Below are 18,064 nucleotides of genomic sequence, written 5' to 3'. Positions count from 1 at the left end.
CTGCAACCTCTTATCGTGAAAGGGACAGAGGTGGAGAAGGCAAACAGCCACAGATTCCTGGGACTGCAGGTTTCATCAGACCTGCGCTGGACTCTCAACACCACAACAACAGTGAAAAAAGGCCAGCAAAGGCTTTATTTCATTCGGCTGCTCAGGAAAGCCAGAAATCAGCGCCCTCTCACCCAGGCATACAGAGGACTGATAGAGAGCATCCTCACCGCAGGTATCACTGTCTGGTATGGAAACACTACACAGACAGAGAGGAAGGCTTTGCAAAGAGTCATAAAGTCTGCAGAGAGGATTATGGGAACAAAACTTGCCTCCATGGCCCTTCTGTGCACACAACACGGCCAAAAAAGAGCAGAGAGAATTATCAGGGACTCACACCATCCAGCTCACTCTCTGCTCAGACACAAAAACTGCACATACAATCTCAGACACAACTGTTTTCAGGTAAAAGTGTTTCAAAGTTCATATATAGGCAATCTGTACATTGTTAAGATATTTAATAGGTAACCCTTCATTGTTTTGTAAGCTTTAGAAGCATTATATCACAGTCGTTTTGTGCACAGAGACAAGGTGGTTTTGAGCCTCTGTTTGGTACTGTATAATGTCCATTAAGCTAACGGCAGGAGCTAGAAACGTTTCTATTGTCAACCATTTTGTCAGGAAACATGTTCAGGTATATGTATAGTAAGCACTTTATCATTTTGGTTTATTATTTAGCTTTTCCTTCCACCATGTGACATTAAGCAATACAGAATGTGAAACATTTATGTTCATTTTGATTGCAATAAAGAACTGCATGAGAGACGCAAGTCAAAATCACTCTCGTGATTCTTTCCCCGTTTTCAGGGGTGTAACATTAGCTGCCATGCGCCCATCTCAGTGTGAAGTGGAGTCTGTCTGTACTGGATCTGGATTCATCATCGTCCCTCCAACAGCGATCCAGCTCACCAATTGGTGATAATGACCAACTGAGCCTGCTAGCAGGTGCAGGAGGGCCAATCTCAGCCACAGCTATGAAGCTGATAACTGCTAATAACACCCATTGATGGGCTGATAACATGAATATTAAATGTCAATTCCTTCCAAGGTAAGAGATTTTTTAAAAACTCAGACTGAGGTCTTATTTTGAAAGCCAGTGTTTGTTGAAGCTGTTTCCTGGAGCAGGACCCTGAACAATTAGAAAAAGCAGACTTAAAAACACTTCATCTCATCTGTGCTCATTAAACTGACATCATGCAGTTCATCTTCTCACCAGCAGAGGACCACAAATCACCATCAATGAAGAGTTCAAGGAGAGGTTAGTGACATCAGAGCTGTACGTATTGATCTGATCAATATGGAAGTTCATGTTTCTTTGATTGGATCGGTTTTTAAAGCAGCTGTTTTTATAGAATAACAGAAACATGAGAGATGCTAAATATCTTTAATATTTGATACACTGGCCTCATCAGTGACAACGATGAGGCCGCCTACAGGGAGGAGGTGGATCGTCTGGCTGAGTGGTGCGACAGAAACAACCTGCTGCTTAACACCGAGAAGACCAAGGAGCTCATCGTGGACTACAGGAGGAATGCTGACCCACATCCACCCATCCACATTAAGGGGACGGCTGTGGAGCGTGTGAGCAGCTTCAAGTTCCTGGGAGTTCACATCTCCGAGGATCTCACCTGGACGACCAACTGCTCCAAGCTGGTCAAGAAGGCTCACCAGCGCCTCTTCTTCTTGAGGACTCTGAGGAAGAACCACCTGTCCTCAGACATCCTGGTGAACTTCTATCGCTGCACCATCGAGAGCATCCTGACCAACTGTATAACAGTCTGGTACGGGAACTGCTCTGCCTCGGACCGGAAGGCGTTGCAGAGGGTCGTGAAAACTGCCCAGCGCATCGCCGGAGCACCACTTCCTGCCATAAAAGACATCTACAGGAAGCGGTGTCTGAAAAGGGCTGGGAAAATCATCTGAGACCCCAGTCACCCATCACATGGACTCTTCACCCTCCTGCCCTCTGGGAGGCGCCACAGGAGCCTCCGGACTAAGACCACCAGGTACCGGAACAGCTTCTTCCCCACAGCTGTCAGACTCCTGAACTCTGCCTCCTGACATCTGACCCACGTTAAACTCATGGACTGAACAAACACACACCCACAATGGACAACTGTACCCTCAAACACAATAATAACATGGACTGAACCACCACTCACAACCACTAGCACTTTATATAGCCTCTGTAGAAACTATCTACACCCTCACTTATCTTAACTGCACTACTGTATAGCTCTGTGTAAATAATCATTCTGTACATTCGATAATCTTTAATCCTACAACTGTTTACAACTTGCATAGTTCCCATTTCTGTATAGCTGTATATCTCAGATTTCTGTAAAGTTATTTATTTCATATTCTGTATAGTTTTTCATATTTATATCCTGTTCATATCCTGTACATAGCTTGTACTCACTACAGCCTGTACATACTTATAGTTATAGAATATTCACAACATACTTCATACCGTGTACATTATAACATACCATAATAGACCCATTTCTGTAATATACTCACATATCTATATTATTGCTAATATATATTGTAATATATCTATATCACTAAAGCACTTCTGGATGGATGCAAACTGCATTTCGTTGCCCTGTACCTGTGCATGTGCAATGACAATAAAGTTGAATTCTATTCTATTCTATTCTACTATTGGATGTCCACTTATTCAGCCATGATGGAAACAAGTCTGAGCTCATTAAAATGAATCCAAATGTTTGATTTCTCTTTCTTAATGGGATGAAAATGCAGAGGAGCTGGTTGAGAACTGAGCTTCAGAGAAACACAACATACTGGTATTCACTGTGAAGCGCTGAGTGGAAAAAGACAGAAAAACAACATGTGGATCCTGGAATAATGGGAGTTTACATCTTTAAAGGACTGAAGAGGAAGAAGTTTACAAGGAATCATTTAGTAAGTAAGTAAGTAAACTTTATTTATTTAGCACCTTTCACAGACATATGTCACAAAGTGCTTTACAAGGTAAAAACATAATACAGTCATAAAATACACCATGAAAACCCTGGTCTAATTAAAAGCTTTTTGAAATAAAAATGTCTTTAGCTGCTTTTTGAAGGTCTCCACTGAGTCCAAACCCCGTAGAAATAGGGGAAGTGCATTCCACAATCTGGGTGCAACAGCTTGGAAAGATCGGTCCCCTCGGGTTTTAAAACGAGTGTGGGGGACCACGAAAAGGTTTTGGTTTGCTGACCTCGGGTTACGAGTGGAGGTGTGTGTATGAATCAGATCAGCAATGTAGGGGGGTGCCTGTCTCTGTAATGCTCTAAAAGTTAAAAGTAGAATTTTAAAATGGAACCTGAATCTGATTGGTAGCCAGTGCAGCGACTTTAAAACAGGGGTCATATGAGCACCCTTGTTCGAGCGGGTCAGTAGCCTCGCTGCAGAGTTTTGAACAACCTGTAGGCGGGCTAGCCCTTTCATGTTTTTGTTTAATGTTGGTTAAACAGTCAATCAGATTGGAGAGCTTATGAGCTTCAGCAGGCTTAAACGAATAATATAGCTGAATATCGTCAGCAAAAAGATGATGATACTTCAGGAAACTGCTGTATTATCTGACTTAAAGGAAGAATGTATATTAAAAACAGAATAGGTCCCAGCACAGAGCCCTGAGGAACTCCACACAACAACTCTGTAGGTTCCGACATGATCTGGTTTGCAGACACACTAAAACTCCTTTCAGATATATAAGATGAAAACCAGTCTAGAACAGAGCCAGACATCCCAACCAGGTCTCTCAGTCTGTTTATCAGGATGGTTGACTGTATCAAAGGCTGAGGTAAGGTCTAACAAGACTAGGACTGTGTATTCTCCGGAGTCTACTGACATCATAATATCATTTAGAACAGTTTAAAACATCAACTGATTATATCCATGAATCTGAAAATGCGTTTCTGACTGAAAGAGACAGACATGTACAGACTGAACTACCTGTTCAACAGTCAGAGTGTTTCTCTAACAGAACAACACTCTTTACACTCAACTCAGCACAGTGTCACTGAGGAACCAGGATTGAACCTAAATCCAGGATAAAGAGTTTGAGTGAATGTGGTGTTGAAGGTGTGGAGGTGGATCAGAGTGTCAGAGGAGACTCTGTAGAAGGACAGAGTGCCAGCAGGACAGTCCACATACACTGCTACTCTGTTAGAGACAGAGGAGGAGGAGGAGGAGGAGATGGATGTGTATCTTTTATTTTGCCAGACACAACGAGGACCATCACCAGCGCAGTGCAAACTCCAGGACTGATCATTGTGTCCAAACAAACAGTCTTCACTGTTTCCTTTTCTTCCGATTTGTCTGTAACTCACTGATATATAAATGTTTCCTCTCCACTCGACTTCCCAGTAACAGCGACCAGTCAGACCATTTCTACACAGAAACTGAGGATAAACATCAAATCTGTCTGGATGATCAGGATATGACTGAATCTCCTCCACACGTGCCACCTTCCTGTTGTTGTCAAACAGTCTGAGCTTTGTGTGAACTGTGTTTGTGTCGATTGTGAGTTGACAGGAATCTGATGGAGAGAACAAACACAATCCAGCTGCAGTTATTGATCCATCATCTGTTTATTGATTGACACTTTGATGATGACTCCTCACATCAGAGATGTGAATGAATCCCAATAAAAACACACTTACACTTCCTCAGACCTGGTCTCAACCATCGGACTCCAGCAGGCTCCACCCTGAAATGAGAAGGGGGGTCAGACCAGCACAGTCTCTTTCAGCATGCACACATGGACATTACATGGCTCTCATACACATACTGTTAGACACTGATAAAGGAACAGTCCAACATTTTCACAAATACACTTCAATCCATATGTGGATCAAACTGCTGATGACTGGACTGATCCTGGATCTGTCAGTACACCCTGTATTAAATGAAATATGACTGATTCACACTGTCACCTTCACTATCTTTATATTCCTCTTCTGTTAAGCTGGAAAGGACACCTCCCTGCCTTTGCTGCCAGCTGTTTTTTTTTCCTTTTGGTGTCATTGTTGTTACTGTGCATCTATACAGTACTGTACACACCGACAACATAAAGCAGAGCTCACGCAACCATGGTAACTGAACAGCTCGTCTGACACAACCAATAACAGTTAAGGAGTTGAGTCATGTGAATATTATCATCTGATTAGCAGGGTTAACAGCTCTGATTAGCGTTGTTAGCTTCTATTGCTAATTTGAGGTGAATTAGCATTAGTAACTAATGACAAGACAGTTTTCCTTGCTTTATATGAATGTGAGTAGCTAACGATAAGTAGTCTGTCATTAGTGGCTAAAGCTAATTTGAGGTGAATAAGCATTAGCAGCTAATGTTTGGTCGTGTCCAAATTCATGGGCTGCATTCTCCTGAGGACCCGGCCTTCGCGGTCTACGTGGGCCGGGTCCTCAGAAGATCGGGTAGGCCGGAAGTAAACGGCTGTGAAATTGGACGGTCTAGCCTTCTGATTAGCGTCACCGCTGTCTCGGTGGAGTTTAATAAACTCAGCCGTCTAATCCTTGCTATCTAAAGTATAACAGGACACTGGCGTAAATTCTCAACTGTCTCATACTTCTGTTTAATCAGTTTTCTGTTTCACGTTTAGTCAGCTGTGTAAAAACCAAGGAGGAACCCACCCGGGGGATTAATAAAGTTTTATTTTATCTAATCTAATCTAATAACTTTAATCTCAGCCAAACCGATTTACTCACGAACAAACAAAACACTGAAAAAAGCCCAACAATAACATTTTTAGGTTGTCTAAGTGACTTATATATTACGTTTAACCCGAGCAGCGAAAGTCCGCGGTGATCTAAAAATGATGTGCCGGGAGTTGTGCCGTTCTCGGCCGCATCAGTAACCCTCGAGCTCCCGGCTAGCTATCGAGCTGGTGGGTAGACGTCTCCGAAAACGTCGAAGCACTTTTGCAAATATGCGATATCTTGATAAAACGAGCAGATATTTGATGTTTACATAGCTACTTTCTTGCCTGAAAATATGTTAAAAGTTTATGTTGTGACCCAGAAAGATTAGTATGAGTAATTTTAAAACTTAGTAGCGGCCGCCATTGTTGGAAACTGGAGTTTGGCTGGGCCGCGCTATGAATTCTGGGATATGGTAGGCCATGAAGGATACACCCGACCCATCCTTCATATTCGGGGAAAAGGAGGACGCATTTGTCGGCTGCATTCGGAGGAGTCTACGAATTTGGACAGCCTTCGGCGCGTCGCTGTGACGTAATCGGTCTACAAATGCGGCCTCAGGAGGATGCAGCCCATGAATTTGGACACGACCTTTATACCCCCTTTTTTCCTCTCTTTATAACAATGTGAGCAGCTAATGCTAAGTAGGCTGCCATTAGCAGCTAATGCTAATTTAAGGTGAAAAAACAGCTAATGATAATACCTTCCCTTTCAAGCAACCTAAAGAAGTCCAGACGCTTTTCTTTCCAAACTCCTTAGACTACGATGACCTGGATGACTGAGAACCTTCAGACACCTTTTCCCCTTGCTTTCTAACAATCTTAGCAGCTAATGCTAAGTAGGCTGCTGTTAGCGGCTAATGTCAATTTGAGGTGAATTAGTATTAGTCGTCTAATACCGTTTTCCCTTGCTTATTAACAATGTCAGCAGCTAATGCTAAGTAGGCCGCCGTTAGCAGCTAATGCAAATTTGAAATGAATTAACATTATCCACTGATGCTAATATTGTTTTTCCTTCCTTTTTAACAATGTGAATAGCTAACACTAATACCCTTTTCCCTTGTGTTAGAAAAGTGTAACTAGCTAATGCTAAGTAAGCTGCCATTAGCAGCTAATGGTACTTTGATGTGAATTAGCATTAACCGCTAATGCTAATACTGTTGTCCCTTCAAGTTCCAGTGCCAGACAGGACAGGTAAAAACAAAAACAAAACAACCATCTCCACTGTGGAGTTTAGTTGTCTGCAACAAAAAGAAATGATAAAGGACCAAACTCATTTTATTTCTACTTTTTACTCATTACTGTATGCTCATAGTAGCTGTACAGTCGTGTTATTCAAAAATGGGAAGATCTTAATAATCAATACACAGAGGAGGATTGGAAAGCAGCCATTAATATACTTAGGTCTACTTTCACTTGCAACCCCCTGCTAGAAACCCAGAACAAAATTTTGCACCGCCTATATATAGCTCCTAATGTTTTACATAAGATTATTCAATTCAATTCAATTCAATTTTTCTTTATTGTCCCACAAGGGGAAATTAGTTTAGCAGCAGGAGGATAAGAACAACAGAACAATACTATAAAACAATAATAACAATAATAATGATAGAAAATTCAAGGATAATTATTTGCCATTAAGGAGACAAGACGCAGTAGGGATAAAAGAGACCTGGAGTCTTTTAGTCCTCCTCGGAGGTACTCTAAAACGGCGGCCGGAAGGCAACAACTCAAACTCACTGTGAAGTGGATGGTTCACACAATTAATAATAGAATGAGCCTTTCTAAGCACGTTTCTATTGTAAATGGCCAAAAGTCCATCTTGCCAGCGGCCTGAAATTTTGCTAGCGGTTTTTACCAGAAGTCCCAACCGATTCTTATTCTTCACCGTCAGGTTACCAAACCAGGCAGCGATACAAAAAGACATCACAGATTCGATAAAACTTCTATTTTATCTGTTTTGATTTTATATACTGTTGTTTGTTTGTTTGTTTGTTTGTTAATTAGTTAGTTAGTTTATTTGCTTGTTTTAATCAATTTTAAATCATGCTTTTTATTTGTTCTTGTTTCTAATGTCTCTGTAAAGCACTTTGAATCACCTTGTTGTTGAATTGTGCTATACAAATAAACTTGCCTTGCCTTGCCTTGCCTTGCCTATAAAACAAAGACAACATCTCAGATGAGACATTAAAAGATCTCATTTTCCTTAAAAAGAACAGTCTTTGTTGAACTTTTTTAGTAGTGGCATCAGCATGAGATTCAAAACACAGTTTATGGTCAAGTACCACACCTAGATATTTATAACTCTCAACGATCCCAATATCGGCAGTTTTAATGATAGTGGGTGATGAGCTATAAGAGGACTTCGTAAAATCAATAATCATGTCTTTAGTTTTTGACACGTTAAGTGAGAGGAAGGACTCATCACACCAATTCACAAAATCATCTACAACCTGTCCATGGCCTGACTCGTCCCCCACTAGAAGACTGACGATTACTGTGTCGTCAGCAAACTTCAGGATGTGTCTGTTTGTGAGATTGCTGCGACACTCATTTGTGTACAGAATGAACAGAAGGGGGGAGAGGCAGCAACCCTGGGGTGATCCAGTAGAGGAGGAGAGCACATCAGAAAAGACACGATTCACCCTCACACATTGTGACCTATTAGTCAGAAAATCTGTCACCCAGCCGACCAGACTAGTGTCAAGCTTGAAATGATTGTAAAGCCTGTCAGCAAGTAAGAGGGGTTGAATTGTATTAAATGCAGATGAAAAGTCAGCAAATAATAATCTTGCATGGGTGTGGGGGGCCTCAAGATGCTTATACAAGAGATGCAGGAGTGTGACAGCAGCGTCCTCCACACCTCTCCCTGCTCTATAAGCAAACTGGAAGGGGTCAAGATGGTGTTCAACCTGCATTAAAATCTCCTTCTTAATTATCTTCTCAAATGTCTTCATCACTAAAGAAGTCAGAGCCACAGGCCTAAAATCATTCAGTGCCTTAGGAGAACTGCCCTTAGCAACAGGAACAATGATCGCATGTTTCCAAATCTTAGGTACTGTCTGTAGCTCTAAAGAAAGTGAGAAGATATAGTGAAAAATCCCACTCAGCTGATCAGCACAAGTTCTCAGTACCTGTCCACAGATGTTATCAGGTTATACTTTATGTTTCCACTTTATTTATCAAATGTCAAAAATGTTTACATATTAGAGCCATTTCTTATATTTAGGGCCCGAGCACTGACAGTGCGAAGGCCCTATTGTAATTGCTCTGTTTATTATTATTATTAGGGCCCGAGCACTGAGAGTGCGAAGGCCCTATTGTATCTGCTCCGTTTCTTATTAGGGCCCGAGCACCGAGAGTGCGAAGGCCCTATTGTATCTGCTCCGTTTCTTATTAGGGCCCGAGCACTGAGAGTGCGAAGGCCCTATTGTATCTGCTCCGTTTCTTATTATTATTAGGGCCCGAGCACCGAGAGTGCGAAGGCCCTATTGTATCTGCTCCGTTTCTTATTATTATTATTATTAGGGCCCGAGCACTGATAGTGCGAAGGCCCTATTGTAATTGCTCTGTTTATTATTATTATTATTATTATTATTATTATTATTATTATTATTATTAGGGCCCGAGCACTGACAGTGCGAAGGCCCTATTGTAATTGCTCTGTTTATTATTAGGGCCCGAGCACTGACAGTGCGAAGGCCCTATTGTAATTGCTCTGTTTATTATTATTATTATTATTATTAGGGCCCGAGCACTGACAGTGCGAAGGCCCTATTGTAATTGCTCTGTTTATTATTATTATTATTATTATTATTATTATTATTATTATTATTTCGGCAAATGAATTGGCCGTTTGAGGGCCTAAACATGCTCGAAAACTCATGAAATTTTGCACACGCGTCAGGTCTGGTGAAAATTTACGTATTTTAATGTTCTCAGACATGGCCAGGGAAAATTAGCTCAGTAGCGCCACCTAGAAAAATGAAAAACGCGAGCCCCCGGTATGGGTATGACCTACATGTTTGAAAGTTGGTACACCTATATAATGTTCAGAGTCGAACAAAAAAGTCTATTATGGCAATGTCCTAAACCCAACAGGAAGTCCGCCACTTTGGATTGAAGGTGACATTTTGGCTCTGATTTTACCATTTCCATGCCTCGAACTTTGACGAACTCCTCCTTGGGGTTTGATTTCATAACCTTCATATTTGGTCAGTGCCAACTACACCCTTATGCCATGTTAAATTGCGGAGCTTTTGAGTTTTCACAATACCATGAGGCCGTGGCGCCATGGCGAATTTCGATGACTCGCCATGAAAATCTTATTGCCTCTCATTCTGTCATAGATTTTCTGACCTTGACCAAAGTGAACACATATGATAAGGCTCCATCCCTGAACATATTTCAACTGCCATATTTTACATCAGGGACAGCGCCACCTAGTGGGAACAGGAAATGTCATGTTTTACACTTTGGGGTACAGTATTGTGATGGGTGACATCTGCAGCCTCAAATTTCTCCAGGAAAGCCTTAAGGAGTTGGTCTTGGGTTACAGTGAAAACTGTGACTTTTCGCAAAAGGGTGTGACACCAGCGGCATGGCGAACTTTGATGTCACGCCATGAAGAAAGAAATTAGTATAACTCAATGAAATCCAGTCTGATCAGTACCAGACTTTACAGGCATGATGTCAGACCCGCCCTGAACAGATTGATGTGCCCATTGTCGGAAATACGGACAGCGCCACCTAGTGGCAACAGGAAATGTCATGGCTTTAATTTTGTTGTACTGATTTTCACAGGTTCATCTTGGCCACCTCAAAAGCGGTGAATATCACCATCAGTCCCTCGTGATGCTTCAGTGCAAAAATTGTGACTTTAAACTGAACGGCGCACCCTGGTGGCAACGCGGTTCACCATGAAAGATGAAGTGGCTTTTGAGGGGCTTGGAAAGTTTATAGAGGCTTGAAATTTGGCACACACCTCCAAATGGGTGTAGGCTTTGTTGTCATGTGATCATTTTCATTGAATAGCGCGAAATTGCTCCACAGCGCCCCCTACAAAATTTCAAAAAGTCAGCCCCAGCTCTGTGTTTCATCTATGAGTCTGAAACCTGGTAAGCTTATGGAAAATATCAAGATGTACAAAAAAGTCTCTTGGAGCAATATCCCAAATCCAACAGGAAGTCAGCCATTTTAAAATTAATGTGTAATTTTGGCGACATTTTCCCCTCTTTTCAGGCTTCATACTTTGACGAACTCCTCCAAGAGATTTCATCAGATTGGACCGATCTGAAGTTTGTGGAATCTAAAGACCTTTGTGATGTTAAATTGCGAAGCTTTTTACGTTCAGGGAAACGGGGTGGTTATGGCGGCACTTAGAGTTTGAATCACTTGCCAAAACGCAGTAATCTGCTGTCACTCAAAAACACCATGTCCAATCTCTCCCAAACGTCTCAGGTGTGATGAGACTCGAGCTTGGAAGTGTTTGTTATGCCATTTGTACACAATGGTTAGAGCGCCACCTAGTGGAACGACTAACTAATCATGAATGAATGAGTTGAAATGTTAGCTGGTGGTTAAATGCATGAATTCCATCAATGTGACATCAGATCGGACGTGCTGGTTTTAGGTGTTGGGCGTGGCTCGACGCGCCGGGGGTGCGAGGGCCCTCATAACGCTGCTTGCAGCTTTAATTATTATTATTATTATTATTATTATTATTATTATTATTTCGGCAAATGAATTGGCCGTTTGAGGGCCTAAACATGCTCGAAAACTCATGAAATTTTGCACACGCGTCAGGTCTGGTGAAAATTTACGTATTTTAATGTTCTCAGACATGGCCAGGGAAAATTAGCTCAGTAGCGCCACCTAGAAAAATGAAAAACGCGAGCCCCCGGTATGGGTATGGCCTACAAGTTTGAAAGTCGGTACACCTATATAACGTTCAGAGTCGAACAAAAAAGTCTATTATGGCAAAGTCCTAAACCCAACAGGAAGTCCGCCATTTTGGAAGAGAAGGTGACATTTTGGCTCTGATTTTACCATTTCCATGCCTCGAACTTTTGCGAACTCCTCCTTGGGATTTGGTCCTATAAACTTCAAATTTGGACAGTGTCAACTACACCCTTGTGCCATGTTAAATTGCGGAGCTTTTGAGTTTTCACAATACTATGAGGCCGTGGCGCCATGGCGAATTTTGATGACTCGCCATGAAAATCTTATTGCCTCTCATTTTGTCATACATTTTCTGACCTTGACCAAAGTGAACACATATGATAAGGCTCCACCCCTGAACATATTTCAACTGCCATATTTAAAATCAAGGACAGCGCCACCTAGTGGGAACAGGAAATGTCATGTTTTACACTTTGGGATACAGTATTGTGATGGGTAACATCTGCAGCCTCAAATTTCTCCAGGAAAGCCTTAAGGAGTTGGTCTTGGGTTACAGTGAAAACTGTGACTTTTCGCAAAAGGGTGTGACCCCAGCAGCATGGCGAACTTTGATGTCACGCCATGAAGAAACAAATTAGTATACCTCAATGAAATCCAGTCTGATCAGTACCAGACTTTACAGGCATGATGTCAGACCTGCCCTGAACAGATTGATGTGCCCATTGTCGGAAATACGGACAGCGCCACCTAGTGGCAACAGGAAATGTCATGGCTTTAATTTTGTTGTACTGATTTTCACAGGTTCATCGTGGCCACCTGAAAAGCGGTGAATATCACCATCTGTCCCTCGTGATGCTTCAGTGCAAAAATTGTGACTTTAAACTGAACGGCGCACCCTGGTGGCAACGCTGTTCAACATGAAAGATGAAGTGGCTTTTGAGGGTCTTGGCAAGTTTATAGAGGCTTGAAATTTGGCACACACCTCCAAATGGATGAAGGCTTTGTTGGCATGTGATCATTTTCCTTGAATATCCCAAAATGGCTCCACAGCGCCCCCTACAAAATTCCAAAATATCAGCCCCTGCTCTGTGTTTTCTCTATGAGTCTGAAACTTGGTAAGCTCATGGAAGATATTAAGATGTACAAAAAAGTCTCTTGGAGCAATATCCCAAATCCAACAGGAAGTCAGCCATTTTAAAATTAATGTGTAATTTTGGCGACATTTTCCCATCTTTTCAGGCACCGTACTTTGACGAACTCCTCCAAGGGATTTCATCAGATTGGACCGATCTGCAGCTTGTGGAATCTAAAGACCTTTGTGATGTTAAATTGCGATGCTTTTTACGTTCAGGGAAACGGGGTGGTTATGGCGGCACTTAGAGTTTGAATCACTCTCCAAAAAGCAGTAATCTGCTGTCACTCAAAAACACCATGTCCAATCTCTCCCAAAGTTCGCAGGTGTGATGAGACTCGAGCTAGGAAATGTTTGTTATGCCATTTGTCAGTAATGGTTAGAGCGCCACCTAGTGGTACGACTAACTAATCATGATTGAATGAGAATAAATGTTAGCTGGTGGTTAAATGCATGAATTCCATCAATGTGACATCAGATCGGACGTGCTGGTTTCAGGTGTTGGGTGTGGCTCGACGTGCAGGGGGTGCGAGGGCCCTCATAACGCTGCTTGCAGCTTTAATTAGGGCCCGAGCACTGACTGTGCGAAGGCCCTATTGTATCTGCTCTGTTTCTTATTAGGGCCCGAGCACTGACTGTGCGAAGGCCCTATTGTATCTGCTCCGTTTCTTATTATTATTATTATTCAGGCAAAACAACGGCCTTTTTGAGGGCCTAAACATGCTCAAAAACTCATGAAATTTTGCAGACATGCCAGGTCTGGTGAAAAATTTTGTATTTTAATGGTTTTACTTATGAGCACTGGGAAATGGCTCTAGAGCGCCACCTATGCCTTGTTAAATGCAGCCCTACGACCACATAGTTTGAGCTACATGTATGAAATTTGGCACACATGTGTATCATGACGAGCCGAACAAAAAAGTCAGTGGGCCCATTGATGCAAACCCAACAGGAAGTCCGCAATTTAGAAGTGAAGGTGACATTTTGGCTCTAATTTTGTCTTTTCCATGCCTCGAACTTTAACGAACTCCTCCTTGGAAATTGGTCGTATAAGCTTCATATTTGGTCAGTGCCAACTACACCCTTGTGCCATGTTAAATTGCGGAGCTTTTGAGTTTTCACAATACCATGAGGCCGTGGCGCCACGGCGAATTTCGATGACTCGCCATGAAAATCTTATTGCCTCTCATTCTGTCATACATTGTCCGATCTGGACCAAAGAGCACACATATGATAAGGCTCCACCCCTGAACATATTTCAACTGCCATATTTGACGTCAGCGACAGCGCCACCTAGTGGGAACAGGAAATGTCATGTTTTACACTTTGGGGTACAGTATTGTGATGGGTGACATCTGCAGCCTCAAATTTCTCCAGGAAAGGCGTAAGGAGTTGGTCTTGGGGTACAGTGAAAACTGTGACTTTTCACGAAAGGGTGTGACCTCAGCAGCATGGCGAACTTTGATATCTCGCCATGAAGAAACAAATTAGTATAACTCCATGAAATCCAGTCTGATTAGTACCAGACTTTACAGGCATGATATCAGACCCGCCCTGAACAAATTGATGTGCCCATTGTCAGGAATATGAAGAGCGCCACCTAGTGGGAACAGGAAATGTCATGTCTTAGACTTTGTTGTACTGATTTTCACAGGTTCATTGTGGATACCTCAAAAGCGGTGAATGTCACCGTCAGTCCTTCATGATGCTGCAGTGCGAAAATTGTGACTTTATACTGAACGGTGCACCCTGGTGGCAACGCTGTTCACCATGAAAAATGAAGTGGTTTTTGAGGGGCTTGGAAAGTTTAAAAAGTCTTGAAATTTGGCCCACACCTCCAATGTGCTTAAGGCTTTGTTGTTATGTGATCATTTTCATTGAATATCCCAAAAAGGCTCCACAGCGCCCCCTACAAAATTTCAAAACCACAGCCCCAGCTCTGTGTTTTATGTATGAGTCTGAAACCTGGTAAGCTTATAGGAGATATCAAGATGTACAAAAAAGTCTCTTGGAGCAATATCCCAAATCCAACAGGAAGTCAGCCATTTTAAAATTAATGTGTAATTTTGGCGACATTTTCCCATCTTTTCAGGCACCGTGCGCTTTGACGTACTCCTCCAAGGGATTTCATCAGATTGGACCGATCTGCAGTTTGTGGAATCTAAAGACCTTTGTGATGTTAAATTGCGAAGCTTTTTGCGTCCAGGGAAACGGGGTGGTTATGGCAGCCCTTAGAGTTTGAATCACTCGCCAAAAAGCAGTAATCTGCTGTCACTCAAAGACACAATGTCCAATCTCTCCCAAACGTCTCAGGTGTGATTAGACTCGAGCTTGGAAGTGTTTGTTATGCCATTTGTACATAATGGTTAGAGCGCCACCTAGTGGAACGACTAACTAATCATGAATGAATGAGTTGAAATGTTAGCTGGTGGTTAAATGCATGAATTCCATCAATGTGACATCAGATCGGACGTGCTGGTTTTAGGTGTTGGGCGTGGCTCGACGCGCCGGGGGTGCGAGGGCCCTCATAACGCTGCTTGCAGCTTTAATTATTATTAGGGCCCGAGCACCGAGAGTGCGAAGGCCCTATTGTATCTGCTCCGTTTCTTATTATTATTATTATTATTATTATTAGGGCCCGAGCACCGAGAGTGCGAAGGCCCTATTGTATCTGCTCCGTTTCTTATTATTAGGGCCCGAGCACTGAGAGTGCGAAGGCCCTATTGTATCTGCTCCGTTTCTTATTATTATTATTATTATTATTATTATTATTATTATTATTATTATTATTATTCAGGCGAAACAAGGGCCTTTTTGAGGGCCTAAACATGCTCAAAAACTCATGAAATTTTGCACACATGCCAGGTCTGGTGAAAAATTTTGTATTTTAATGGTTTTACATATGAGCACTGGGAAATGGCTCTAGAGCGCCACCTATGCCTTGTTAAATGCAGCCCTACGACCACATCGTTTGAGCTACATGTATGAAATTTGGCACACATGTGTATCATGCCAAGACGAACAAAAAAGTCAGTGGGCCCATTGACGCAAACCCAACAGGAAGTCCGCCATTTGGAAGAGAAGGTGACATTTTGGCTCTAATTTTGCCATTTCCATGCCTCGAACTTTTGCGAACTCCTCCTTGGGGTTTGATTTCATAACCTTCATATTTGGTCAGTGTCAACTACACCCTTGTGCCATGTTAAATTGCGGAGCTTTTGAGTTTTCACAATACGGTGACGCCGTGGCGCCATGGCGAATTTCGATGACTCGCCATGAAAATCTTATTGCCTCTCATTTTGTCATACATTTTCTGACCTTGACCAAAGTGAACACATATGATAAGACTCCACCCCTGAACATATTTCAACTGCCATATTTGACATCAAGGACAGCGCCACCTAGTGGGAACAGGAAATGTCATGTTTTACACTTTGGGGTACAGTATTGTGATGGGTGACACCTGCAGCCTCAAATTTCTCCAGGAAAGCCTTAAGGAGTTGGTCTTGGGTTACAGTGAAAACTGTGACTTTTCGCAAAAGGGTGTGACCCCAGCAGCATGGCGAACTTTGATGTCACGCCATGAAGAAACAAATTAGTATAACTCAATGAAATCCAGTCTGTTCAGTACCAGACTTTACAGGCATGATGTCAGACCCACCCTGAACAGATTGATGTGCCCATTGTCGGGAATACGGACAGCGCCACCTAGTGGCAACAGGAAATGTCATGGCTTTAATTTTGTTGTACTGATTTTCACAGGTTCATCGTGGCCACCTCAAAAGCGGTGAATATCAACATCAGTCCCTCGTGATGCTTCAGTGCAAAAATTGTGACTTTAAACTGAACGGCGCACCCTGGTGGCAACGCGGTTCACCATGAAAGATGAAGTGGCTTTTGAGGGACTTGGAAAGTTTATAGAGGCTTGAAATTTGGCACACACCTCCAAATGGATGTAGGCTTTGTTGTCATGTGATCATTTTCATTGAATAGCTCGAAATTGCTCCACAGCGCCCCCTACAAAATTTCAAAACAACAGCCCCTGCTCTGTGTTTCATCTATGAGTCTGAAACCTGGTACGCTTATGGAAAATATCAAGATGTACAAAAAAGTCTCTTGGAGCAATATCCCAAATCCAACAGGAAGTCAGCCATTTTAAAATTAATGTGTAATTTTGGCGACATTTTCCCCTCTTTTCAGGCTTCATACTTTGACGAACTCCTCCAAGGGATTTCATCATATTGAACCATTCTCCAGTGTGTGGAATCTAAAGACCTTTGTGATGTTAAATTGCGAAGCTTTTTACGTTCAAGGAAACGGGGTGGTCATGGCGGCACGTGGAGTTTCAATCACTGGCCAAAAAGCAGTAATCTGCTGTCACTCAAAGACACAAAGTCCAATCTCTCCCAAAGGTCGCAGGCGTGATGAGACTCGAGCTCGGAAATGTTTGTTATTCCCTTTGTCTATAATGGTTAGAGCGCCACCTAGTGGGACGACTATACTCATGGTTGAACCAAATGAAATGTTAACTGGTGGTTAAATGCATGAATTCCATCAATGTGACATCAGATCGGACGTGCTGGTTTCAGGTGTTGGGCATGGCTCGACACGCCGGGGGTGCGAGGGCCCTCATAACGCTGCTTGCAGCTTTAATTATTAGGGCCCGAGCACTGACAGTGCGAAGGCCCTATTGTAATTGCTCTGTTTATTATTATTATTATTATTATTTCGGCAAATGAATTGGCCGTTTGAGGGCCTAAACATGCTCGAAAACTCATGAAATTTTGCACACGCGTCAGGTCTGGTGAAAATTTACGTATTTTAATGTTCCCAGACATGGCCAGGGAAAATTAGCTCAGTAGCGCCACCTAGAAAAATTAAAAACACGAGCCCCCGGTATGGGTATGACCTACAAGTTTGAAAGTCGGTACACCTATATAACGTTCAGAGTCGAACAAAAAAGTCTATTATGGCAATGTCCTAAACCCAACAGGAAGTCCGCCATTTTGGATTGAAGGTGACATTTTGGCTCTGATTTTACCGTTTCCATGCCTTGTACTTTAACGAACTCCTCCTTGGGATTTGGTCCTATAAACTTCAAATTTGGACAGTGTCAACTACACCCTTGTGCCATGTTAAATTGCGGAGCTTTTGAGTTTTCACAATACTATGAGGCCGTGGCGCCATGGCGAATTTCGATGACTCGCCATGAAAATCTTATTGCCTCTCATTCTGTCATACATGTTCCGATCTGGACCAA

The 18,064-nt window shown here is 42.4% G+C and overlaps 1 protein-coding gene across 7 annotated transcripts in view; it reads right to left on the bottom strand.

Moving 5' to 3' along the window:
* Positions 1–2,975: 2,975 nt before the first annotated feature.
* The window catches only part of LOC146673000 (NLR family CARD domain-containing protein 3-like), a 235,930-nt gene continuing 220,841 nt past the window's right edge, over positions 2,976–18,064 (bottom strand). For all 7 annotated transcript variants that reach the window (XM_085401395.1, XM_085401396.1, XM_085401393.1 and 4 more), the window contains 2 exons: positions 4,719–4,765; positions 2,976–4,594 (listed from right to left, as the gene is read on the bottom strand). In XM_085401395.1, coding sequence (XP_085257521.1) covers positions 4,062–4,594; positions 4,719–4,765 — 580 coding nt within the window. In that variant the 3' untranslated portion in view covers positions 2,976–4,061. The remainder of the gene's footprint in view (positions 4,595–4,718; positions 4,766–18,064) is intronic.

This window comes from Rhamphochromis longiceps, linkage group LG3 (assembly GCF_057381845.1).
Source record: "Rhamphochromis longiceps isolate RC_006_pf linkage group LG3, R_longiceps_female_GT1.1, whole genome shotgun sequence".
Classification (NCBI taxonomy): Eukaryota; Metazoa; Chordata; class Actinopteri; order Cichliformes; family Cichlidae; genus Rhamphochromis; species Rhamphochromis longiceps.
Note: the sequence above shows the minus strand (reverse complement) of the source record. Positions and strands in the feature narration are given on the sequence as shown.